Below are 26414 nucleotides of genomic sequence, written 5' to 3' on the forward strand. Positions count from 1 at the left end.
TAGATTTTTAAGCACTCATTAATTTTTAACAATAGCTTCCTTTGCTATTTGGTATCTAATATTTGTTGAGAAAGACAAATGTTTGAGAAGTGTGCACACAATGCCAAAGAGAGAACATTTTCAGGTTTTACTGCCTGATGCAGAGTATTTGCAGCCTCTGGAAGAACAAGCTGACAGGTTGGGCTGTAAGAGCCAGCAGAATGTATTTCAGTAGATCAAGGAATTTAATAAATACTGCTGGCTTCGTAGCTGAAACAACTATCTGCATGTATATCCTTGAATCTATACCAAGCAGATCGTTCTTTTCCATAAGTTTTCTTTAAAAACAGATCTCACCTTCCTGCGAACTGGCTCCCAACAAGACGAAACCTTTTCTTCAAGATTCTTCTCGATTCCCCAGTAGCCGGCAGTTTCTGGGGGGCTGAATCCCACAGAGCCCCCCCCGGCCCCTTGGGGTGACAGCCTGGTTCATGGTTCTGTCACAGCTTCAGAGGTACTGGCTGCAGAAACCTGGGATCTCCCTGCAGCCCACTGCATCTCAGACCTCATTTATCGGTGTTACCCCTCCCCACACAAAGATTCCAGAAGGTTCTGTTCCCTCCCTTGCAGAAGGCTGCAGAAAGAGAACCTTCCGGATGGTTCTCTACCCTGCCCAGCCTTCTAGAAGGTTCTCTCCACACAAGGAAACAGCGCTGAGGACCAGCCTTTGGCAGGAGGGTCACAGCTCACCATTTGCACCTGCAGGCCGCCTCCCTGTGGAGAAGAGCAGGTGAAATGTGGAAGGCCGTCCCTGTTAGTCCCTAACACACAGTGTGTGCCCTTGAGGAAGGCAGGTCCTCACGTAATGGCTGCCACGTGCAGTGTGGTGGAGGCACGGAGGAACGAGAGATGGTGGATCTCACCAGAAGCTTTTGCTTTCTGCCTATCTAACTGTCTTTCAAGCCACAAATTAATTTACTGAGGTATATCTTATAGACACCACTTCTCTAGATGTTAATGATGCTCCTGCCTGCCTGTGTGTGCTGTCAGTGATAAAGCGCCTCTCTGTGAGGCACTGAGCTGGTGGGCAGCGAAAGCTCCTGGATCGATGGCTTCCTCTGCTTTCCTGCTTTCTCTGGTGCTGAACCCACCATACTCTGCTTCATTTGGCATCAGAGGGATTAAAGTCAAGGCTGCTTTCATTAGTGATTACATTTGGAATATATCTGGGAGAAAAAAACCCTCTACATTCAGTCCCAAGATGTTTAATGTTCCTGGGAGGCATCAGTTGGGATGGTTGCTAAAAACCTACATTTAAATAGCTGTACTGGTTCTGTTCCATCCTTTGCTCTTAAATGACTGAAAAGTGGAGGTCATTAAGAACAGGTTTCTCAGAAGTGCTGAAGATTCACTATCTCACTGCCTCTAAAGAGTGAATCCCCTCACATTCATCTTTCTTCCTGCCAAGCCAAAGGAGGCCTTTTTGGGAGAGGGCAGGCCAGGGGAGATTTAGGGCAGCCAGCTGACAGCCATATATTTGGCTGCCATTGCTTTTTGCGGCACCGCAGATGTGAAAGCACCCGCCTAACTCCTTGTCAGCACTGCAGTGAACACTCTAATTTCACAGCAAGTCTAGGCAACTCCTCATGCTTCTTTGAGGCTCTGAGAAGTAGGTCCCTGAGGAATTCTGTACATGCTATTCATGCTGCTGCTTTATTTGACAGTTTAATCTTGATGTTTAATGTATTTTGCCTGTTCGTTCTTTCTCTTGAAATGGCAGCATTGCATTCCTTCTGCCTGCCTCTCTGAGTCACAGGGCTTGCAGGTGTATGACTGATGGCCGTACCTACAGTGTTGTCTGTGTAGCTTTCAAAAACAATGTGTTTTTAGCTATTAGAATATATTACAGCTTGGCACACTCTTTGATATTGATTTAGCCCATGGAGAAGAAGCCAATAGAGTCCCTATATGAAATTGAGTGCCACATATTTTATTTACCTTTCATCTTGAACCACCTTTCCCAGAGTAAAAATTTAAAGTATATATACAGTGTGGCAAATAGCCAGCTTTCAAAATTACTGTCTTGTCTGCAAGTGGATTAAGGATTCCAACTGTAAATTACTTTTTTTTTTTTTTTTTTTTTTTTTAAGTCGCTCCAGAGTGCAAGAAGTTCTTCCTGATTATTAAAAAGTATTTTTGGTACTGAATATTTGGAGACCGGCAACACAATAAAGACAAGATTTTTTTTCCAGACAACACTATGTTTGCTTGCTTAAAACATAAAAATTGCTTTTGCATATGTAGAAAGTTCTTAGAAATACTTATTCTAATACATCTTAGGTTCCCCTTACTTTAATAGCACCCTTTTTTTCCACAACTGAACAGCACTGACAGCTGGCTACTACTGTGGTTAGGATTCAGACAATATAACCTTGGCTGGAGGTATCTAATCTAAATTATTTTTCAGAAATCCTGATCTAGTTCCTTCCTAACTAAGAGACAGATTAGGATATCTATAGGATAGTTCACACATTTGTGAAACAGTTGGACTTAAGATATCTCTGGCTGTGGCCATTTATCTCCCGGGAATATAAATGACAACTAGACAACAGAAGTTTGGTGACATGAACCTTTCATGTAAAAACCCTGAGTATGTATTTCAACTTGCTGGTTTCAAATTGCCTACCCTAAACTATGGATAACCTCATATGAACCTCATGAACCTGTGCTATTTCCTTTATCCAAAGATAATCAAGCCTCAGCTTGTATCTCTAATGCTAAATGATTTGGGTTGGTGCTGTGAGGATGCTCACAGATCCATCATCCTAAATGTCACACTAATGGGGCTTTATACATGCATGGGATCTCACTCATAGATCAGATGGAAATTTCCCTGAGAAAAATTGGAAATGGCCTTGGGATTTTTCTTGATCTCAGCTATGTGGGATTATCTGGGTACATTTTACCTGCTCCATAGCACATCATAACAAGGGTCCAAGGCACTGAAGATAATTGTTGGATTCTGCAAGCAATTAAATATGTATTTCTGACAAGTAAAGTCCTTTAGCCTAACTAAAGCATTTGGTTTTGAAGTAGAGGTACTTTATTATAATATAAGGCACAGAGGACTCGATCATTTCTTCTGGTCTTAAGCCCCAGGAAACACCGTAGAATAAAGCTCATTTTCTTGAGTGGAAATTTGTACTCAGATAAGCAGATCAGCATTAGGGAGATTGTGATTAATTCAACAGTTTATTTTATGATTTAACCTCAGTCTACCATTGAGTTATTTTGGAAGTGATTTGATAATGGTATTGTCTTTAGCTTAGTGTAGTAACAATACAGTAGCTTTACAAATATGCTTTCTTCATTTATCATTGCCTTATAATAAATATCTCCTTCCAAACAGATATGGTTGGATTCTATGTATTTACTTCAACCTTTCTGACTTATGGATGTAATAAGAATCTCCCTGTTTTGCCTAGGGTAGCCACTGGGTTTGTGTAAAACTAAACAATTTACTTTTCATTTATGTTCTTTCATCTGTTGTGATAGGATTGTACGTGACATAGAACAAGCGCAGGGTTTTTTTCTTATTTCCATCTTGTTGGGCTATCATTTCTCTTTTTCATTTTGTTGTGTTAAGTTCAGACATAAACAACCTGATATAAAACTATTTGTAGGGAAAATAAATGAATTATCAACTACCTACTGATACAACTAAAAAACATTGAAGTGGAATAGAGAAATGATCCATCTTAAACTGGGTAATTTTTAAATTTAATAGTCTTAATGATACCTAGTTTATTCATGAAAGAAATGCAAGCATCCAATTTTCTATTGGAAAACATATACTGGTGCGTGGAATTTATTACAATTCTTTCAGCTGATCAAATGTAATAAAGTATTAAATTTAGATTGCAGTCTCTGTAGAACTGTGATAGCAATGTATATCTTGTATCATTTGGAAAACCTCGATACAGTTAGCAACTTGGAAAACTGTGATCAGTAGTATTTTCACTGCTGAAGTCTACATCTCAACCTCCAGAATATATCATCGCAACGATGGTAATTTGCTGTAGAATAAGGCACAGAGAAAAATGTGTGATGTCTCTCTATTCCCACTGGTGCACAATATATATACATAGTTATGAAGAAAAATATATATTACTGTGCACTACACTGATTGCCTTATACTTTTGCCCTTTTGCTTTATGTCCTTTTCCAGACAGTGGAGGAGGATGAAAATTATCAGCCAATAAAAACTGTAGCAAATACCAGACAAAGTAATAGAGGAGTTCAGCATACCTGTCGGCATGCCAAGGTCAAGCTCTTGTGACACAGATTGCTATTGGAAAACAAAGGTGCATAGGTATGAACCTCCAGCTGCTTAAAATATGAGTAGATATAACACATTTCTATCTACTTTGTGTGCTGAACTGGAATTTAAGTTGCCTTAATTGCTATTCCTCTTTATTTTGGTGTTTCAATAATGCATTACATTAATAGCAGATATTATTACACATTTTCTTCTCATACATGGTCGTGTACCAAGCAGTGCAGTGGGATAAAATGATTGAAGAAACTGCTGAAGTGGAAAAAAAAAGAAAAAAAAAGAAAAAAAAAAAAAAAAAGACTTCACTAGCATTTAAGAGGACTGGGGTTGCATAATTATATTGCTATTATAGTTTCTAAGTTTTAAGCATGCTGACATCAAGGACACTTAAAGTTTTCCCGATAGATTTAGTTAATTTCCCTATTTTTTTTTTTCATTTGCTTAATGTCCATTTTCAGATGGAATGAGAAGTGTTTTTCATTTCCCAAATAAGTGGAGATTGTATACCTAATGTATTTCTGACCTATGTATCTAGCAAAAATTGAAAATAAGGAGAATACCAAAATAAACGAAACAGACCTTTCAAAATGAAATCTAGGACAAAAGTAGAATAACATAAGATAACATATCTTGTACTCCAAATTAATCATTTCTTTGCTTAACTATTGTGAAAATTTCCATAAAGACTTCACAAAAATCCTGGCTTGTGTATTTATCTAAGAACGTCATTTACAAAGCACGTTTCTGGTTTTCTTGTTGCCAAACGTATTGTTCCATTTGTATTCCGTAAGCATAAATTAACTTCATATTTGTTGGGAGCACAGTTTATTTTTACAGCACGTATTACTTCAAAATTTTATCAGAGGGCTTGGTAATTTCCCACTAAAGGGTAGATAAAGCGTGCACCCACAATTGTGAAGCTTATTTATATTCCTCCTGCCTTGGATGTAAGTAGTAAGATGGAGTTAAAGAAATGGAACAGAACCATCAGAACAAAATGTGCTCTGTAACTAATGAATAAAACCAACACGCATTTTGAAGGAGGAAAGTGACAATTACACCTGACATTTCCTGAACTGCATTTGATTATCCTGCAGAACATTAGGTGGGTAGATTCTGATCTTTTTGGCTCGTGTTTTGTATAATTTTGTTACAGGTTCCAGGCTTTGCTTATCTCACTGGAATTCATGACATAACCTCACCTTCTCAAACTTTCATGAAATCTCATTTTAAAACAACCTTTTCAGGCCTCAGAATAGCAGCTGTTCTACTTAACATAGCCTCCATCTGAAAAGGCTTATCTGCCGTATTACCCCTACTGTGTAATAAAAGCAGATATAATTCCTGATAGGCATGGCTGATGAGTCCGATTCAGAAAGCCTACATTTTACTGAAATGCTTTATATTTGCAATTGGCTAAGCCCACCAAAAGCAAAGCTATTGTGCAGAATTTCCTCTGCATGAATCTGATCCCTGCTTTGGAGGTTTCATCTAGTAGCTTGACTTGTAAATAATATTCACTGAGCTCACATTTACTTAATTTTTAAAGAGCACTTTATTGAGCAGTTCTGCCCATGCTCAGAGAAGAAGTTTGTACAATACCTCTCCTAGTTCAGTTCTCCATCCAGATTTCCAAGTTATTACACACACAAGAAACAAAAGCAGGAAGCTACATTATCAAAAATTCTGATGGGGAAGAATGAGGTATGAAAAGATTCACGTGGCATCATACCTATATATTCTTTCACAATAGAAATATAGATCCTGCTGCAACCAAAGCACCATAACCAGGGAGAGCTCTGTGAGGAGGCTCATCCAGTACAGGCCCTTACACTGTTCCCTAAGTATCAGCTTCCTGTCACTGTTGGAGCCAGGGTGAAAATAGAAGAAACTTTGGCTCTATTCTTACATAAAATTTCTTGTTATGACTCTCACAACAGGCTGCATATAAAGTCCAAAAGCCAAGAGGAGGGTAGAACAAGACAAAAGTTTGCTACTCTTAGCAGACTGAAGGATTATGACAGCTTTTATAATCCACAGAGTTGCAATCTCAAATTGTGAAAATTTCTACGTAGGATTATTAGATGCACACAGTTCCAGGCCCAGCAAACATGCAACTACACTTCCTCCAAACTAGCCTCCCTGACTGAGGCATGCAGAGCTGTTAGTTAATCTGTGTTTCAGCAGAGGATCTCATTTACTCTGATTGCTAAGGCTCCATAACATCAGTAGCTCAAGGGCCTTACGTAATCCATCAGCCTTTGGATGTATTTAAGCCCTTGGTGCCCAAGTGGGCTGATACATAGATCCAAATGTGGATCTGGCTGCTGCAAGTAGAGCACACCCAGCACTAGAGAGCATTAAATGATTAGTTTCCTAACTAAAAACAAAACAACTAAGATTCAATCACAGCATGATCAGCAATTGAAATACTTGAAATAGTTTATATTTCTCAAAACAGGAAAAAAAAAAAAAAAAAAAAAAGCGTGAAAATCCTAGTTCTGGAAATGTGCATTACTTGTATAGAAAATATCCTAGAGTATTTTCCAGCTTTAAGTAGTAGCCAGGTGGAAAAAGAATCCATAATTAGTAAATGTGCCCTTCAGGGCACTAAGCATAGTGAAGGATAATTTTGTGTCAGCATCACTGTAATTATAAGACAAATCCATTGACTCAGTCACAAGACCTTCTCTTCAAAAAACTGTCACTTCATAGCAGCTTCTTTCTCTAGATGCTTAACAGCCATGGTAACTGGAAGTTGGACTTAGAGCACAGAAATTGGTGAGAGTTATCCATCTGCAATGCTGGCTTCACGTAAGTTAGTATCAGGTACGTAGTCTGCTTCACGTTCTTTAACAGAACAATTGGGAGGATTGTTTGTTTTTGTTCTTTTAACTCTAAAATTCCTCTTTGTGCTCTTGGTTATTTTGGTGTGTGTGTGTATGCAGACTTGACAGGCAGTGCAGCATCTGCCTTATTACTGCTAGAAGTTGTAGTATTTTCTTTTTAATGATGTCCAAACAAATTATCTGTTAAAAATAGACTACATGGTAGCTCAGTGGGAAACAGAATTTAGCAGGCAGAAGATCAAAAGGAATTAAGTGCCAGAGCTCTGGCCTATGCGCTCGTAAAAATTGATTTGACTTAATAAGTTTAATGCAAAAGGGAATTGCATTCTGTGCACTGCTTTCCTGTTGATTTTTAAAAAGTGTGGGAGCACATCTTCCCTGCTGATGTCCATTAACTATGTCCATGAATATATAAATATAAATTGGGTGCTTCATTTCTTTTTCTTTCTTTCCTTTTTTTTTTTTTTTTTTTAAACTCTTATCAGCATTTTATAGCTAGGCAAACTAACTGGATTCACACAAAAAAACTGCTAACAGCTGCTATTTTCCACTCATCTGAAATGCTCATTTTTTCCCCTATTGATATTAAAACAGTAAAAGCCCTGAATTTTATTGATTTATATTTTGCGATAACTGTTTCAACAAAGTATGCAGGTGTCGTATCATAAGTAGGTAAGAGTAGCCATTGAAAGTCATGTTTATCAGCAAGTAATCTTATTGATATTTTGTTTTTATTTACTTGTTGTTTTTCAGGGTGATAATTAGATTGTTTTGCATCAAAAGTTCCTATGGGACAGTATAAAACCTAAGCCAGAAAATTCTACCTGTTCATATTTGGTCTTGTAATCAACCTCTAAAAGATCGTTCTGTCTTTAGATGTGAAATGCAGACACAATGCTTATAAACCACAAAAAAAAAAAAAAAAAAAAAAAAAAAAAAGATTGCCCCAGTGCATTCTTGCACTCAATTCTTACTTTCTTGGTTAAGTGCTGTCCTACCTTGCTTTTGTGAGAGCATACAAAGCATTATGACCAGTTTTCTTCAAAATCATTTTGCTTGTATGAGAATGTATGTACACAGTACCTGCTTGGCCAAAAAGCCACTGCTTTTAAACAATCCTGTTACTTATTCATTGCAAAAGCTATGTTGCAATGGTAGCTGCTACCATTACCACAGTCATGAAGAAATGAAGTATTCCAACCTCAGTAGTATTGGAAGCAAGGACAAAAGTTTAATGTAGTCTAAACCCCATAGTTTAGGTTAAGACATGGCCTAACTGTCTGTCCTTGACTAGACTCTCTGCTCCTTGATTTTCTTACATTTCTGTATCTGGTGAGTGTTTGATATAGATCCCATAGCCTTAACTCTGAATTCTGCCATGTAACCATTTAGCCACAGAGCTGCTATACTCACGAGAGTCCAGGCACCACAGCGCAATATCCAGGGCCGGGGTGGAAGGGTGGCTCTGCCTGCCTCTTGCTCCCCAACGCCAAAACGTCATGCATGGAACAGACTGGTATGAAGAGTGGGATTTACTGAGAAGTTCAATGAGTTTCAGACACTGAACTGTAGTACTGAACCCCAGCTGAGGCTGGTTGAGAACATTGTAATAGTACAAATCAGGCTGCAGAATATGGCTGCTGGAGTTCAGTCACAAGTTGTTGTACTTTAACATGAATACAAACTTTGTCACAAAGACTTACGCCCACACCTGGAAACAGAACCACATCATATTACTAAATTTATGAACATCTTTCTAACACATCCTTTGTCATTATTTCCTGATATTCTGGTCTCGTGTGGAAAATACAGAGCCAAACATTGATTAACTTGGGCTTCTACAGTCTTCCCCTTAACACCCACTATATCAGGAATTAAATTCAAACAAAGTGCTGAGAATCTGCCTTGGTTTATCCTACCGCAATTTAAGTAGCACCAAAGAAAACTATGTCTTAATCATGTGATGTGCTTTTCATTTGGTAAGTGCCCAAACAGGTTGGAAACCTACATCTTACAAACAAATGCAGCTCACAAGTAGCATGTAGGTTTTTGAATATTTTACTGCATATGCCCCTTCTAAAGAGAACATGATAAAGACATATATTCTCTTCTGAGTACAAGTTCATCAGACTGTTAGCCAATAATTGCAATCGTTTACAGGAAACCACCATCAAGTTTTACGTGTACTGAAATAGAATTCACACAGCACAAACATGAACAAGCCCTTCTTGTGTGATGTCATAAAAAAAGATGTATTTGCCATTCACAGCTGTGAAGCAATCAAAGCCCAGAAAGAGGAATGCTGATGAATCCTCTCGAAGAATCTAGTATTTGGTGTTAGCTTCTTATGTGAAGTGCCCCATTTCTGATTCCTCTCTTGTGAATGATGACCCCAGTATGAGATGTTAAACTTTTCTCTATTTCAAAATCTGGTAAGTTTTACCCTGAAAGAACATCTCTAAGGAAGGACATCACCCAAAAGTCTCTGACAATCAGTGCATATGTCTGACAGTCCTAATTCTGTTCAACTCAGCAGTTTAAACTGTTTTGTCCTGTAAATCACAGCAATCACAGTTTATTCTTACATGAAAAAGGATGCCCATGTGGATTTTGCTGGAGAAAGCTGAAACAAAGAAACATTAGGCATCCTACAGGTCCTGCTAAAGCTTTATTCATGTGCACCTTTTTGCAACACCTCCAATGGCAAAGAAGTATTCAACTGCTAGAAATATCAACAAGGTCAATTTTAAACTGATCTTACTAAACTACCATTTCCCATTCCGTAGTTTTCTATCAAAATTAAGTGTGTACTTTTATGTGTACGCATATATATGTATACACACATATATACATGTGTATATATATACACACACACATTAAAAAGACTTAACTGCTCTTTAAATTCAACCTCTTATCCCAGTTCATTAAGAAACAATTTGTGTTTTCTCCACTAACAATACTAAAATCTTTCCTGCAGCAGAGCAAGTGTACATCTTGTTCATTTACTGGGTTAGGACAGTACTTGGACAACCTACATGGAATTGCTTAGGGTTGATTTACGTGGGTAAAGCAAGCAGAGCACAATCCAGTTATTGTCTAGAATCTTATTGCCCTTAATCCCATTAATAGTAGTTGTCACAGAACTACTGAAGGCTGAGATCCACAGAAGACACAGAGCTCTCACTGACTTGACTAGAAGAAGTATTTGCATTGGAAATTCAGGGTCAACAATGGATGGCCCAGTGCGGATTGCTGCAGACTATGGTTCCGAAAATATCACATTGTACTTCTACTCAAACATGTCCCAAAATACGTTCAGAAAGTGAGGTGGCAAAAATACATTTTTACTACCTTACTAGTCCACTCACTCATTAGAGTTGTAGGTTTTTTTCAGTTACGTGGTCATGAGAAAAAGTGTTTCCTAGTTGACATAGAAGATAAAATCTATAAGCATGCAAAGTGAGACAAATTATTATTATTTTTTTTAAAGATTGTCGCTTTTATTAGTAAGAGACAAATTTTTTAGGCTGAATGCTAACAGCTATCTTATAATTTATTACCATAATAATCGTTAGTTCCTGGTGCTTTCTAAAGATAATCAAGAACCCTGCAGGTAATTAGCACCTCACTGGATTTATCACTGTAAAACAATTGAACATACAAGCATAAATACAAAAAGTAAATGATGCAACAAGCTTCTAACCATAGTACTAATAATACAGAAAGCGAGCCACATTTTCTATATAACCCAAAGAAGATCTCTCTGCTACATTTCAGCCAGGCATGGAGAACTTACCTGTTATGGAGTAGACAAATTATGTAAATCAACAGAGCAATCTTTCCCAAGGTCTGGAATTGCCACATCACCTTTTTAATGGTCTTCATTTTGAAAGATGTTGATTCCACCTGTACTACACTGAATACTTCTAAATAGATGAGTAGCTATGTGAAAGAGGTTACCTTGCAAGCATGTGGATGTTTTGTTTAGTTTTAACCTACCTGGTATTGAGATGAAAGTTGAAGTAAGGCTAGAAATAATAGCAACAAATAATTTATGGCCATTACAGACTTTTTACTGTGGGCTTTGTCTACGTGAGAAGGGAATCCACCCTCAAAATCATGCACAAGCTGCCTTCTGGGCAACAACACTATCATGAAAATGAAAAATGAATAACAAAAAAAAAGTCAGAAACATAAAAAATAAACATCACATTTATTTAAATAAAAATATACACATAGTGTACAATGGGCATGGCTTACAGACAGCAATGAAACAAAAATGCTAAATCCTGAAGTATAAAAAGAGTTGAATTGCTTAGTTGTGCTTCATTTCTCTGAACAATCACAGAACATAAACTGAAGTCCAATTAATGTTACTTATACATAGCCCCACGTGCTCCAGAGTGAGACAGGAACATTACAAGGAATAGCTACACCAATGAAAACAAGTACCAAAGTAACTCGGGATTTTAGAATTTTTGATGTCAGACCTTTCATAAACGACAGAGAATTGCTGAAAACTTTTAAAGCACTTTGCATGACAGATGGAAAGTGTACGCAACACCACTGTGAATAGTTAGAGATATAAGTTACAACAGCATCACCCAAATCCCACCACTCCAAACCCCACAGATTCTGAGCAATCAACCATTACACTCAGATTTCCACCATAACTCATGCTCCTTGTCAGCACACAAACTCCAAGCTTTATGCTTCAGCTTTTTGGCATATGGATATATTGGTTCACAAATTCCTTCTATCTCTTTGACTTACTCTGAACTATTAAGTCTTTTTTTTTTTTTTCTTCATTTTGGATCATGAGCATTATGATGAAATTTATTGTGTTATTCAGATAACTGAGTGGGAAAAACATTTGAGTGCTGCTGAGTGTAAGCTGACTGTTCTGGCAACAGAACTGACAACGTGTTGCATGACTAAGGAAAAAAACTATGTTATAGAAACTGAAGTCTAGGAGCTTTTTTTTTTAATGCAGTTCTGTGATTTTTTGCTTTTTAACATGCAATTTACAAGGTAAGTTCATATTTTAAAGAACAGTAAATTATGTTAAGAGCTTTGATTGTAAACATCTGCTTTTAAGCTGCAAATAAGTGAGATGCAAATTCACAGATGGGGTACTGCCTGTACAGCACAATTCCTCTTTACAATAAAAAAGCATAAATAGAGATATCATTGGTTTCAAGTTTACAATGTAGCCAACTGACACAATATATGTTTAAGTTCATTAACTGATTACATACATTAATTCACACAAGTCATTTTTCTGCATGGTCATTAATGCAATTTATCACACCTGTTGCTGTTCAGTGCACTTCCTGCTTGTTATAAGCTGACCATAAGATTTCCTGAAACTTGTGTAAAAGCTAGGAATAACATTAAGCTTATTTTCTGAAAATCATAATAGGTGTATTAAACGGTGGGCTTCAAAATGATACATTCCATTTTGCACCTAAGTATTTAGATATGATTTAAAATACCATTACATTTTAAACCACTTAAACCAGGTGAATTTTCATCCAATTTGATTGTTTTAGACACAAAGTGTTTGTTAATTTCGTATTTAAATTGCAAAAACGCCAGAATTTGGACAGTGCAAAATTAACATTGCAAAGGATTCCATTAAGGTTCCTTTCCAGTTAATATTTACTTTCAGCTGTCCTCATATTTTTTCTTTGTAACACATATATTGCAACCATTCCAGCAAAATATGCAAGTTCACACAGACAAAATCAGATAACAATTAAAAATCTATTTCCTAATTGCTCCATAAAAGCTAAAATATAAACATTAATAAGAACATATTTCAAATTCCCCAAAAGAAAACTTCGGAAGAAAAAAAACCCGCCTGCTTAGTAATGTCAGGCCAGTACATGCTACATATTAATTATAGCAGTATTATAATTATCTCTGAGGGGAAAAAAAAAAAAAAAAAACACTTCAACTTTCCATTTCTTATTTTTTTTTTCAGACATTTTATACAAGCGCTCTGTTTAGATGCTAGCCTGTGGTACAAAAACAATAAATACGTAATGCATTGTACAAATATTCAAAGTTGGTAGCTCTCATTTCGGGTTTCTTTGAGGCAGTTCCTGATGACCTTAGTTCTACAAGTAATATTTTCCATGAATAAGACAAGATTTGGCTTTAGATGCAGATATATTTTTGATTGTTCATCTTCTAGCCCTTGAAAATTGCTCTCCCATCAAAAGAGATCTTACAAATCTTTAAAAGGGAGCAGATATGGAACACTTTCCATGCATATGCTGCTAAGATCGGTATGTTTCCCCTAAACCTCTGCAAACAAATGGTGCATATTGCTAATAGAAATTTGCTTAATTTTACTCCACTGATACTCGCAGTGATCTACAAGGACATACGCAAGGCCTCAGGTGATGATTCAACTCCTCTGTTGGGCATTCAAATGATAGACTGGGGTTGAAGTGTCTTCTGCAGAGTGCTTATACTTGAATTAAAGTAACTATCAACCCGCAGCAAAAACAAAAACAAATCTTTGTTTCATTATAATAGGAAAAACAGAAAAAAAAAAATTGAATCTGTGATTAACTGACAACTCAGTTTTGTTGAGAAAACCTCTGCCTGCATAAAGTTATATAGGCCCATGGCAAGCAATGATAGAACAGAGGAATATTTGAGCCTGTTACACTACTGAAGCAACAAAACTCTTCTAGTACACTTGGAACTGCATTAGGTTTTAGAAAGACATTCCAATGAAAAAAACTGGCATGAAAAAGTTCGGTCTTATTTAACACAAAATCCAACCTATTCTTTTGTAATGGTCCAAGCCCAATGAAATTTTACTGCAGTACACTAATTTCATTTTTTTCCTAGTCATCTTTAACAAATAACAGATTGAATTTCACAAGAATATGTTGAGTGTTACTGTTAAAAAGGACAGTGATCTAATGTGTTTTTTTTTTTTTTTTCATGTGGCTCTACTACTGAAAACATTTTAAATATAAAGGTAACATGAGAGTCACAGTGGTAATTTAGAACCCTAGCGTGGTTTATATTTTGAACTTGACAGAATGCCCATGGGGCTGAGATAAAGAACTATAAGAACCTATAGTGAACCGACCAGTGAATATTGTTCCCACACAGAACTTTACAGATTATTTTGGAATTACTGTGAGAAAGGCCAGCATTCTCTATTACATATTTGCGATTATTTTGGAGGTGTGTAAGGAATTTACCATTATTTCTAAACTGTACGTGTAAAGTTTCCCTAAGTTAATAACAATAATAAACATGGCAGAAAGGAAAGTGGGGGTTAGTGCAGCAATCAGACTGACAGAACAGAACATTACTTTCCTAGGAAGACTTATGTTCCATCAACCTGCAAATAAAATATCATACAGATAAGCTGTGTAACATTTAAACACACACAATTTATGCACACATCCACCCACCCACTGAGCAGTTACTACTTCTACTGATACATGACAGGAAAAATCAATGCATTATATTTTCATCTGCCTGAGAATATCTATGATGCAATGCCAACTCTTCTGACATGTACTGCTGAAATAATACATTCTCAAAGAACAGAGTCAATCATGATAGAACATTCTAAAAATGGAGACATACAATACGAATAAACAAATGCAACAAACCACCTGTGACCACAAATGACCTACTTCACTTTGGAAAAATGTTCCAATCAGTTAAATATGTTGGTATAGCTGAATTCCTGTCTTCACTGAAGTCAATGACTATTGAAATGAGGATCTCTTCCTGAGGTTCTCCTACGTGCCCCAAAGCCTTATCTTAAAAATACATAAGATGAGTTTAATACTATTCACATGATAGATCATTTCTAAGTAACCACCCAATTAGAGTTTGCAAGATCAGGTGCTTAAATAAGTATTTTTACTAGTACAGTTACAGATTTATACCCAATAATGGGTGTTAATAGATTAAAAAGAACAAATTATAATTCATTGTGCCTCAAGATTTCTTTGTCTTCTGTAGGAGCAAATAAACATTAACCTCTTTATCCATAGCAACTACAATTTCCTACAGCTATCCAAGTTCCCAATGCAGTTTTCATTTGGGTAAAACTCTCATATTTCTGCTTTAGATTTTTTTTTTTTTTTCTCAAAGGAATGCATTACATAAAGGTCAGTAACCACTGAAAACTTGTTTTTTTTTTTTTTTTGTTAACTATTTCTCTCTGCGGGGCAGAAGGCAGCAATAAATAGATACAATTAGAAAACACAAATGTTCTTTGCAAGACAAATTTCAGAACTAACACAAGCCAGCAGAAGCATTAACATTCTTTTTTAAAGCTGATAGTTGTTCTTTATCCTGGAGTGCTACACAGAGCATTACAAATTTTATATAAATCAGTGGTAGCTAACTAGTCCTAATACAGCAGGTTACTCTAATTATAACATTTATCTCAGGCTACATAAAAACATGCATGTTTTTTATAGCCTAAAGATACATGAACTCCTATATATACAAATCATTTTACCTACCACTAAAGAAAATTTAGTTTTAAGAGTTTACTGTAAGCAGGAACATGATAGGTCATATTCAGGTCACCTTACATGAAGAATTATTCCCCCTGATTTCAACATGATTATGTGCAAGAGAAAGTGAAATAAGGGGTATTTGGCTCAGGTGCAGAAAGCTGAGAATGATACATTCAAATGAACTGCAAGGAACGAGAACAGAATTACCAAAATTACAGGCTGTAATTACTGAAAATATATTGTGAAGTCACCATGCGTATGTAAGGAAGCTAAATGTAATGACTAAAATTATATTTAGGCCAGGTATTAATATTTGCATCTTTCATAAACAATTCTAGAAGGATTTAATTATTTGTGATCAAGACCTCACTGCTGCGCTGGTTCCAGAAAACACCATTTCTGACAGGAAGAGACCCCTTAACTCAAATCTCGGGTTTTGGTTCAGAGACAGAATGCCACCCTTCAGACTGATAACATCAGTTCATAATGCAAATGGCATTTCCCTTTTCAATCTGCTGTCAAACTATCCAACAACCTAATTCCAGCTGGTTGATGAATCATACTAAGCTTCAACTTCAGAAGGAAAAGTTGAATATATTAGGTTTTGAGAATATTCAGTTCACTAATATTTTATATTTTATTTCTTGATGACTAACTAGTTATTTTCATGTAAAATGTTAAACCTGATAAAAATAACACCTCAACTGGTTACACATTCCCAAGTAATAAATCATAAACAGCAATTTTTATATTCACTAATGAGCATCATGTATGTTCCTGATTACATATTTGTTAAACTTAGGTGTCAGCTTTTCCATATGTCCCTTCTGGAGGTCTGTAGTACTTTGGGAAAGCCATCAGCTGTATCATGTTGAATGCATACTTTCTGCATTTGACATTCTTCAGTACATTCTCTATGCGGCATCCTTCTCTAGTGAAAGGGGGAAAAAGTACAACTTCATGAAACACAGAATAAATAAATAAGCTTTATTTGTTCATTGCAGAGTTTCAGCAACAGTTGAAGTAAAAATAACAAAGATTCAACTCTACATTTTTGTTTTCCACAAGTGATGATACATCTTACAAAATTAAATCTAAGGCCAGGCCCAGTACAGTTATTGCCCTCAGAAATAGGTGATAAGATTTTTTCCCCTAATATATTTGCCCTTGAGGTTTAAGGTTCAGTTAAAAATAAATAAATAATGATACATTTCATTTTAATTTCAGAAATATATTTGCCTTTTAAACCTTCTAATACTTTTTTTTTTTTTTTTTTCAAATTGTTTACTGTATATGTGAGAGTACACATTGCCATAAAAATGCGTATTCTAGGAATAAGGCATTTTATTAAGTCTGGCCCTATAGATTTCTGAAGGAAGGTTTTATCTCTGCTTCATTTCTCCTATGTTCAGCTTTGCAATGAAAAAAAGAGAGAATGGCTTTTCAAACAGCCCAATCCAACTCTCTGCTTTATAAAGGAAGGATGTTTGTTCACGTACAGTACAAAAGTCACAAGTGCCAAAGTGGTGCATCAAGACATAAACAGGACTTTGTTAAAAAGAATATAAAAGTGTCTTGAAAGCAAAAGCAACTAAAGCAACAATTACAAACAGGTTAATTTAATTACAAAACAGAACTTGCTCTATTCCGGTTGGTTACTTGACAGAAAAGGGTTAGTTGTAGCAAATAAATAACCATTTCTTGAACAAAAAATATCCCATCAGCTGATAATAACAATGAAAATAACACAATGAAATTAAGTCTTACAAACCACCACCCTCTAATATTGGTCTGGGGGGGGTTAGTCTGTATTGTGCAAATCCATTTTTAATTTTTAATTTTATCATACTAGTTACTCTGGAAAGAGGGGTTCAAGCATTCAGGATTCCACATCTTCTTGTATACACAGTGACAGCATTGTAAGTGGGCTTTCTTTGAGCTAATTACAGTGGGAAAGCTTTACCATGGACAGAAAGAGCAAATCAAGTCACTCAATGCATAGTATACTTCTCAGAGTTCAGAAAAAAATAACAAAAACAGTACATTTCAGACATTTGTATCTTAAAGATGAATCCTTGGGGTCTGAAATTGTAGAAATATTACAGCATAATTTCTTTTTCTAAAGTTAGCTTGTTGTTGTTTGTAGAAAAGAAAGGAACACAAGTGAAGTTTATTGATATTTGGCTAATAGCAAAGCAAGACTTAAAATAAGCCACACAACCAGCAAGTGTGAGCTGACAAGCAGCAAGGCGACAGGATAGAAGTGTCGAGAAGTTGGCTTGTTATCAGTTAGACAGCCTGTTTCGGGATCATCCGATTCATTCAGTGCTCCCTGGGTTTGTCTGCTGTTAAACAGGGGAAGTTAGGAACAAATAGAACAGCATTTAAACAGCAAAGAAAGCCAACATGTAGGCATTTTGACAACAAAGCAAAACTACATAGCCATTCTGATGAAATAGATTTACGCTAAGTACTTGCATATATTAAGGATGTTCTATAGCTGACAAGGGATGCACAATGACTAGGTGGGTAATATCTCTTTAAGCCTACTAAGTGCCCTAGGGTAGTATCCACAAGTTAACATTACGTAACTTAGGAGATGAACGATCCTATCACTACAATGAACACACACACCAAACATAAATGAAATAAGGAAGTAAAAAAAAAAAGCTAAGGAAGCAAAGAAAAGAAAGATCACAAATATGTCACAACGTGGCATTGACAAAATAATGTCTCCATGGTTTTCACAGATTTTTCAGTCCTGCTTTACTAACTACTAAGAAATATATAGGCAGAAATAGAGAAGCCGCATGCTCTTTTTGAAGGAGTTACAACTATTCTAAAATGGTTTTAAATGACAGTAAATTGACTTCAAAAATTAATCAGTGCTGGTGGGTCAGCTTTCAAGTCAAAGGCAGTTATTTTTATTTAAAGGCTCACACCTGTATTACCATGAGAAATTTACCTTGTACCTTGCTCAGTTGAGTCAGCTAAGAACTAATCTGCTTGCAGCAAAGTCGTACCGAATCTCTTGTTGAGCAGTCACCTTCCTACCAGAGCAGCAGGGGTACTTTCAAATCAGCACCAATCTTTCCTATTGTAGACTTGATAGCTTCTATACAAGTGGAATTATACATACTTCAGCTGTACCTCTTCAGTCCCTCTGAACTAATCTTTATTTGCATATGCTCAGGATTCCTGTTCATGAACTTCCTTTAGGCACTAAGGAATGATGAGAATTTAAATTTTTCTAGTTACTTTGAATATTCTGTGATGAAAAGGTAACTCTTCTTTTTTTCCTTTGTGGATGTAAGGATATCCAAATACATCAGACAGCAAGAATTCTCTTTCAGAAGCACATGTCCCAGGTATGCTGTTTGTCAAGAAAAAGTACTGGCAGACTGTAAGGAGACAGTAGGCCAGTAGAATCACACAGCTCCATGTAAAATGAGCTCAGAACTTCCTTCCTTTTCTGCTCACATGATAATGCATTCATTTGTGATCAGTTATGAGGACTCAGTTTATTTCTTATCATTAATTTTCTGCTTTACCTTATATTTCTATGTACTTCTAAAAACATACTGCTTACTATTTTTCCTTTTCCTTTCTTAATCTTAAGGCAATTCTACAAGTTGGCTTCTGACCCTTTTCCACTCTCCCTCCCACCTTTTCCACTCTTTGAGGTGAGCATGAACTTACTCCCATTACGCATGTGATTGACAGCTCTAGCTCAGCAGTCTCATCTATCCCCTCCTTCTCTGAGGCCCCAGTGCTTTTGGACAGTTCTGGATGTCTTTCACGTCACAAACTTCACATGTGCGTTTATGGCAGAGCAGATGCAGAGACTGAACTCTCCATCCAGGCAGCAACAAAGCTCAGCATTCAGCAAGTTTGCACAGCTACTGCATTAGCCACTGGTTAGGTACTTCATTCAGAAGAGGATTAGTTTTGCATGCCAATGGTTTATTCTACGCAGGGTGAGTTACATGCTTTCAGACTGCCTCTCTGGGGATGCAACCCTCCTACATCTGTAGCGTGCCCTGCTCTGTTTTGCTCCGTATCTCCTTGACAGTATGACTGTCTTTCATCTGTTTCTACAACTCCCATTAGCATCACTATGATTTAGGCACTTATTATGATGGAAATAGAGATTAAAGCCATTTGTTCTTTTTTTTTTTTTTTTTTTTTTTTTTTTTTTTCCCATTAGAAAAGCCTACAGTACATTTTGATCTTTGATATGCTGAGAAGTATGATCAGTGTCTTTCAACATAGTAAGTTCTATCTTACCGTCAGGAAAACCAGTGTGAACAGCTAATGCACGGGGACCTCTGTTCCACAAATCAGTCACATCATTCTATGCATGATTCAGTAAGACATCCTGAAAATAGAGCAAGGGGATCCAACCCCATTACTAGCTACCCAAGAACAAGACTGAGTGGAATATCTAAACACACTTTTAATTTAAGAGGACTATTTCATCACAGACAGGTGCTTTGCTAAGCGCTGCAAATACTTTTCAATGCACTTCAGTGACATCTTCTAACAAACTTTAAAGTGTTCTCCATAGTGACTGAAGTAGCTCAAGTTAAACGAAGTGGGGACCTACATACACTTGGCTGCCTGTAGTGTGACAACACTGCTTCCCCTGGCCCACCTAAATCTGGTGGAAGTTTCACTACATCAGAAAATACGCATCCAGTTGGTGCCACATCAGCTGGATTTATTCAGCTTCTGACTGACACAGTACAATCAGAACAGAGTGGTATTCGACCCTATAATGGTGTGAAGGCATAGCCATAGCTTTTGATGTTCTCTCTGTCACAAACCACATTCTAAGAGCTCTTGAGTCTCAGCAAAGAGGAAGGAAGAAAGCTTCCAAAATATTAAACAAGCTTGTATTGCACATAGACACCATTTTAAGAGGACTAGTAAAAACTTCTAAATTCATAACATCTGTGGTCACGAACACCTCTCTAACTTATAGTACTAATTTAATTCATTTACTTTCAAATTGTTTATCTGAGGCTTACAGCAAACTACAAATAACAAAATGACAGCCAAGGGTGCTGTAAGTTTAATGATGATATAACCATTTCAATCTGCCTTGTATCTCAGTTGGTGTTTTATCATCTTAAGCTCCTATTGAGATAATGTTGCATGCCTATCAAATGAGACAGAGCAAAACAGCAAGTATTTTCTGCTGTCTTTTAACTTGAATGACAAATTGTTTGAAACTCCAAGCAGTGGAGCAGAGAATGAAAATGCTGTGAGGAAAAAAAGAAGCCTCTGAAGAATCCTTATAGAGTCAAGCATAAGTACCAGGGCACACTCCAGCTTTTCATTATCACACTGCTTGGCCATCCCTGCACAGTGTTTTTGTAAGAGACACATTTTTATGCCTTGGGATACATGCTTCTCCTAGTAGAACTTTTCCAGCTCCAGCTACTAATGATACTGGTAATGCTAAATTGTCCTAAAGCAGTGCTTCAGGAAGAATAGTTAGGCAGCTTTCTATCAACACTAGGACCCCCTCATGTGCTAGCAGTGACTTCAGTCTGAATTCATTGTCTTATATACCACAGATACTTTGGGGAATCTGCCTTTTCTGAAAATAGGCTCAAGCAAGCAGTTTCTGAGCCTTCTGGGTTTTTCTTGTCAAACTCCAGTGCTGACACAGAAAAATGCAAAAGCAAGATGCTTCTCTTTAATCCCTCCCAACAATGGCAGCAAAGACACTTCTTCAAATAGAAGTGATTGCAAATGGTTCTCAATCTTACACAATTTTGCTAATTTACCTCCTCTTTTTTATTTGACTATCACAATCCAGAACTTTTAAAGAAGCAGCTTCTCCAAAGAGTTGCAGCCCTCTCAAGGTTTCTAAATGGAACACTGTCTGCTTGCCTTTTTTTTTTTTTTTTTTTTTAATAAGATTGTTGGAGTGAAAGCTACTTAGTTTCTGCATTATTCATGTTCCTGCAATTCACTAAAATGCTCCAGTTGTATGAAGAGAAAAAAACGGTGTTTTTAATGCACAGCACTACAGTTGTACGAATGCAGCCTTAACTTTTTCAAAGTGGGGAGATGGGATTCTTGTGAGCATCTCTTGGCCATTATCAAGATGCTGTACCACAACATCTGAAATAATAAAATCTGATTCAGAAGAAAATAGATCTCAGCCCAGTCCTGGAGGACTGCTGAATCAGCAGAACTCACATAAAACAGATAGAGGAACATTGGGCAAAACCCCTTTATGTTCAAAGATAAAATTGATAAAATAAAACCTCCAACAATCTGTAAAGAATAAAAATAAAAAAATGTTTCTGCATCAACTTAAATGGAGGACATAAGAAGGGAGCTATCAGAAATTTTCTGAATCAACAATGTTTTCAATAGTTTTCTGCTGTGTACTGCTGTCAATAACTTTAAAAAATTTCTCAGATCTAGACACTATTAAATAAAGTAAAAAATGCTATAAATCAATTTTTGCTGCTTATGTGATCCTATAATCTCCACTCAGGTTCGAAACTGACATTACTGAAACTGAATAGCAGTCATATCTAAGAATACTGATGAATTCAGTCAGCAACTTGAAGACAGCTGGTACTAAACATACATCAGCAATATAACATATATAAAGTGTGCATCAAATTGCCACACTAAAACCACTCTTGTTTTATCTTCTATAAAAGAACAAAACAAAATCGAAAGTTCAGTTGGAAGAGACCTTCAGAGTTCATTTAGTTCAACTGCCTGGCCACTTGAGGGTTAGCCAAAAGTTCAAGTTGTTGAGGGCATTGTCCAAATGCCTCTTGAACTCTGACAGGCCTGGGGCATCAACCATGCCACCAGGAAGCCTGCTCCAGTGTTTGACCACCCACGCAGCAATAATCTTTTTCCTAATGGCCAGTTCGAACCTCTGCTGGGGGAGCTTTGTGCTGTCCTGTACTGTAACTTCTTTGCCTATTCTTTTCTCTTTTGCCAATATCCTCTATTCCTTTAATCCTTTCTTCTCCCCCATTTAAAATATTTAGTTACATTGTAATAATTGTGTATTTTAAATATTTAACATATATATTTTACAATTTCATCATTTGACATGCTCTTCTTACCCTTTCTATTTCCTAAATAACCAGAGGCTTGTCCACTGTGTTTGTCCAGGCAGCAGATTTACAATAGAGTCATAACAACGTGACACCTAGATCTTCAAAAATATAATGAATGCATAGGAATTTGTTTTGCACTCAAGACCTCTAGAGCTATTGTTTCTCAATCTGTCCAAAGAAAAAGATTCAATCTGAGGTGCTGGTTAGAAACAGCAGAGCACTGGAAGCTCAGCTATGGTCACAGCACAGATTTTAAACACCGTTATGGACAGGTCATGACGGATCAGTAAAGCAACAAATTAATTAGCACAGTCTCTTGCAGCAGTACTTTAGAGGCCAGGAGACACCTGGTTTCTGTGCACACAACCACATCCTGAAAAACCCTGTTGTTGTATGTGATGACACTGAAAAACACTTTGGAGTCTTTGGAAGGAATGGTGGAGTCAAAATTCAATTTATTCGATTGCTCTCCTCCCTCTGCTGTCTACGTTTTCTCATTCAAGCCCAACTAACTACAGATGTCCAAATTTCCCACCAGGTTTCATCAACAGATGTTTTTAAATTTCCCAGGGCAAGTGCATGGGAGGCACATCCCACACTTGTAACCAGTAAAACAGCACAACTCAATCCCATTTTGGAGTATGGAAACATTCTCCTGCCATCCTGCTGTGCAACATCCTTCCCAAATTAACCGTGTGGAGTCTTGCAGATTGAAGCAGATAGTCATGACTTATTATCTGATCATATGTCTTCTCTAAACTAAGAGACATTATCTCAATTCTGATAAAAAAATCAGGAAAATAACCATGTACTAAAAAACCACAAGTGTTCATCTATTCTTTACAAATGTGCATCAAAGAAAGAATTGTTTGTTGGTTCACATGATTCCAGTTTAATAATACTGAAGACAGTTCATGAGTTAGGTGTTTTGTCATTTACCAAAATTAAATAGTATAGCAGCGTAAACCCTCTCTCAGCAGTTCCCTGCCACTGAAGCAAAATAGCAAAACCAAGTTCACTTGACACTCCCTGCATCCCCCTTTCTCTGCCAAAAGAGACTGCCAAGCACTGGCCGCCACATGGGAACAGTCCCTTGGTTGTGCCAACCGCCAAACCTAGGAGAGCGTTGGTCTCTGTTGGCCAACACTGTGCCAAGAGACACTTAATAATTTCACTGGATAAAATCCCTGAGATCACGTCCTAGAAACATTCCCCAGTAACTTATAAGTATGGACAGAGGCTTTAAGTCCTGCAAAGCTGTTCGGGTAGTGTGTGAGGGATTAGCTTCAGAACTGAAAGGTGAGGGGTTTGCAGGAGAACTGCTGCTTTACCTGTCAGAACAGCTGAGTGGTTTTTGAAACATGATTTTCACCTCTCATTATACTTCAAGTAAAGGATTTGCTGTTTGATCCTACTATTTACTAATACCATTGTGCAGCATTACACGTCAATTCTACAAAGGCTTCTCTTCGTATCCAAAAAAATATGATTCTAATAATCTTCCCAGACATTCTCCCATATAGTATTAGGATCGCATATAAGCAAAATTCTCAGGACAAAACTGCAAAACCTTTCCTGAGAAACTTCTCTTGCAAAGTTCAAATTCAATCCCACGTGCAACCAAAATTAAAGCAAATGTGATATACGGCCTTGTGCAGAAAAATAAATAAATAAATAAATAAATAAACCAGGCACAACCAACCCACCCAGACCAAAGCTCTGGTATCACAGCGACCTGAGTGTGGGAAGTGATGACAACGACATCCTTCGAGTAAGTTCTGAACATATAAAATGTTTTCCTTCCATAAGGTTATGGCACCAGTATTACAGGCTAGTGAGTCACACTTATTTCCAGTATGTTTCTGTCATAAAAAGGGGAGTTTTACCAGGGATGTGATGATACGTTTAGCTCACAGAGCACAGCAAAACATAAAACCATGATAAATTCTCTCTTGTATATCTAATCATGTCTTAAATACTTCCTTTTGACCATGAAGAAACTTCATGAATCATTCCTTATCTTTCAAAGATTTTTTTTAAAGCCTTTTTCCCCACATGGTGAAGAACAGCTGCAAAACTGATTTAAAAGGCAGAAGAGGCTTGTTGTACAGCCACGCATGAAGAATGGTGCTTAAAATCTGACATTAATTTCTAGACGTTCACGTCTGTGTGTAGGATGACAAAATTAAGGTCAGAGGGAACTGTTGGTGTAAAATGAGGATCAATTATTATGTGTTGCAGTTGTAATTCAGGTCATTTTAAGTGAGGAAAGTGTTGAACAGCAATAGGTATAAATTTGACTGTTCTTACAGTCGTACAGACTGTTTTATACCTGTAATTTCAAATGGAGATATGAAGAGGAACGTCGCTGATTCTGATTAGTAACACCAAGTCATATAATCTCTTCATGGGATTAACCAAAGTGCAAGTCATACGATAAATCATAGGAAAGACCTGTGAACTGCTCTTCCATCTCAAGTAAATAATACCAGTTGTTTTCTACCAACATACTGAAATGGGTCTTTTCTGAAACACATATTAATGGTTTGATAGCTGATCTGTTCTGTGCCCAGCCTTTTTCTGAGTGCTAGTACCCCATTTGGTATATGGGTGTACTTATGCAGGGGGGTTAGTGCACATGTAGATTTGTCAATCATGCAAAATGCACCTGAACGATGATTTCAGCCAGTGCACAAGTGCTGGTACCAGCAGCACTAAATGCAGCAAAGAAAGCTCCTGTACTTACTCTATAACTGAAACCACCACCCTAGAAATGCACAGATCAGGATGCAGACTAGTACACTGGAGACGACATCCCAACCATCCCATCGAATAAACCACCTTCTCTTCGGTAATGACTAAAACCAACCTGCTGAGTTTTATAAATTGTAAGTAATGCCCTAACTGGACCTCAAATGCACTACTTTTTCCACCTACATCCTTCAGAACAAATGGTAAGGGTGGGCTGAAATTCTCGTGTAGTTTTGAAAATGTTTCTTTTCCTTTCTGGTAATAGACAACGTATAAAAAGAGTTTAACAAACCTTTTCTATGGGAAATTATGAAAGTTAATGTGACTTTTTGTTTTGGTGCCTGCTTAGAAGGCTGCAGAAAGTTTTTTGGAGCCTATTTTCCGAAGAAAGTTGTTTTCTTTCCTAAATAGCAGGGAGAAGGACTGAAGTTGAAATACTCTAAACAATGTACTCATATATTTTATAAGTCTTTTCTCTGTTGACACTACTCACACTTGTATCTCTGGTGTAGAGACATGCAAACAAAGAATGTCCCTGGCACATCTGCAGCCAGCTGCATGTGGAAATGTGCAAAGCAGTACTTTAGCAAGACATTCCCACTAATTTTGATAATTGTCATTACTGACAAATAAGAGGAATATATACTATTTAATAAATACTTATACTTGGAGAAAAGAGGGGTTTTACTAATAAAATTCTAAAGCATATAACGTAAAACTGGAACCTTCCAAGATTTTGTACAAAACTTATTCATCTATAATCTATTTTCTTCTGAAGAAGCAGTACGCCAGAAGCAGTGTTTGAGTATTTCCTTCCTTCCTTCCCCAGGAAGAAACATGTAAAGCAGCAGGAGGGTATAAATCTTCCCTCACTGAGATAGCG

The 26414-nt window shown here is 36.9% G+C and overlaps 1 protein-coding gene across 12 annotated transcripts in view; it reads right to left on the reverse strand.

Moving 5' to 3' along the window:
- Positions 1-11349: 11349 nt before the first annotated feature.
- INPP4B (inositol polyphosphate-4-phosphatase type II B) overlaps positions 11350-26414 on the reverse strand; it is a 303375-nt gene continuing 288310 nt past the window's right edge. For 6 of the 12 annotated variants that reach the window (XM_084516571.1, XM_084516570.1, XM_084516567.1 and 3 more), the window contains one exon: positions 16641-18022. In XM_084516571.1, coding sequence (XP_084372697.1) covers positions 17848-18022 — 175 coding nt within the window. In that variant the 3' untranslated portion in view covers positions 16641-17847. Of the gene's footprint in view, positions 16609-16640; positions 18023-26414 lie in introns of those variants that run through there. The other 6 variants (XM_084516573.1, XM_084516578.1, XM_084516568.1 and 3 more) reach the window with 2 other exon arrangements.

The sequence above is a fragment of the Aythya ferina genome, assembly GCF_964211825.1.
Source record: "Aythya ferina genome assembly, chromosome: 4".
NCBI classification, from domain to species: domain Eukaryota; kingdom Metazoa; phylum Chordata; class Aves; order Anseriformes; family Anatidae; genus Aythya; species Aythya ferina.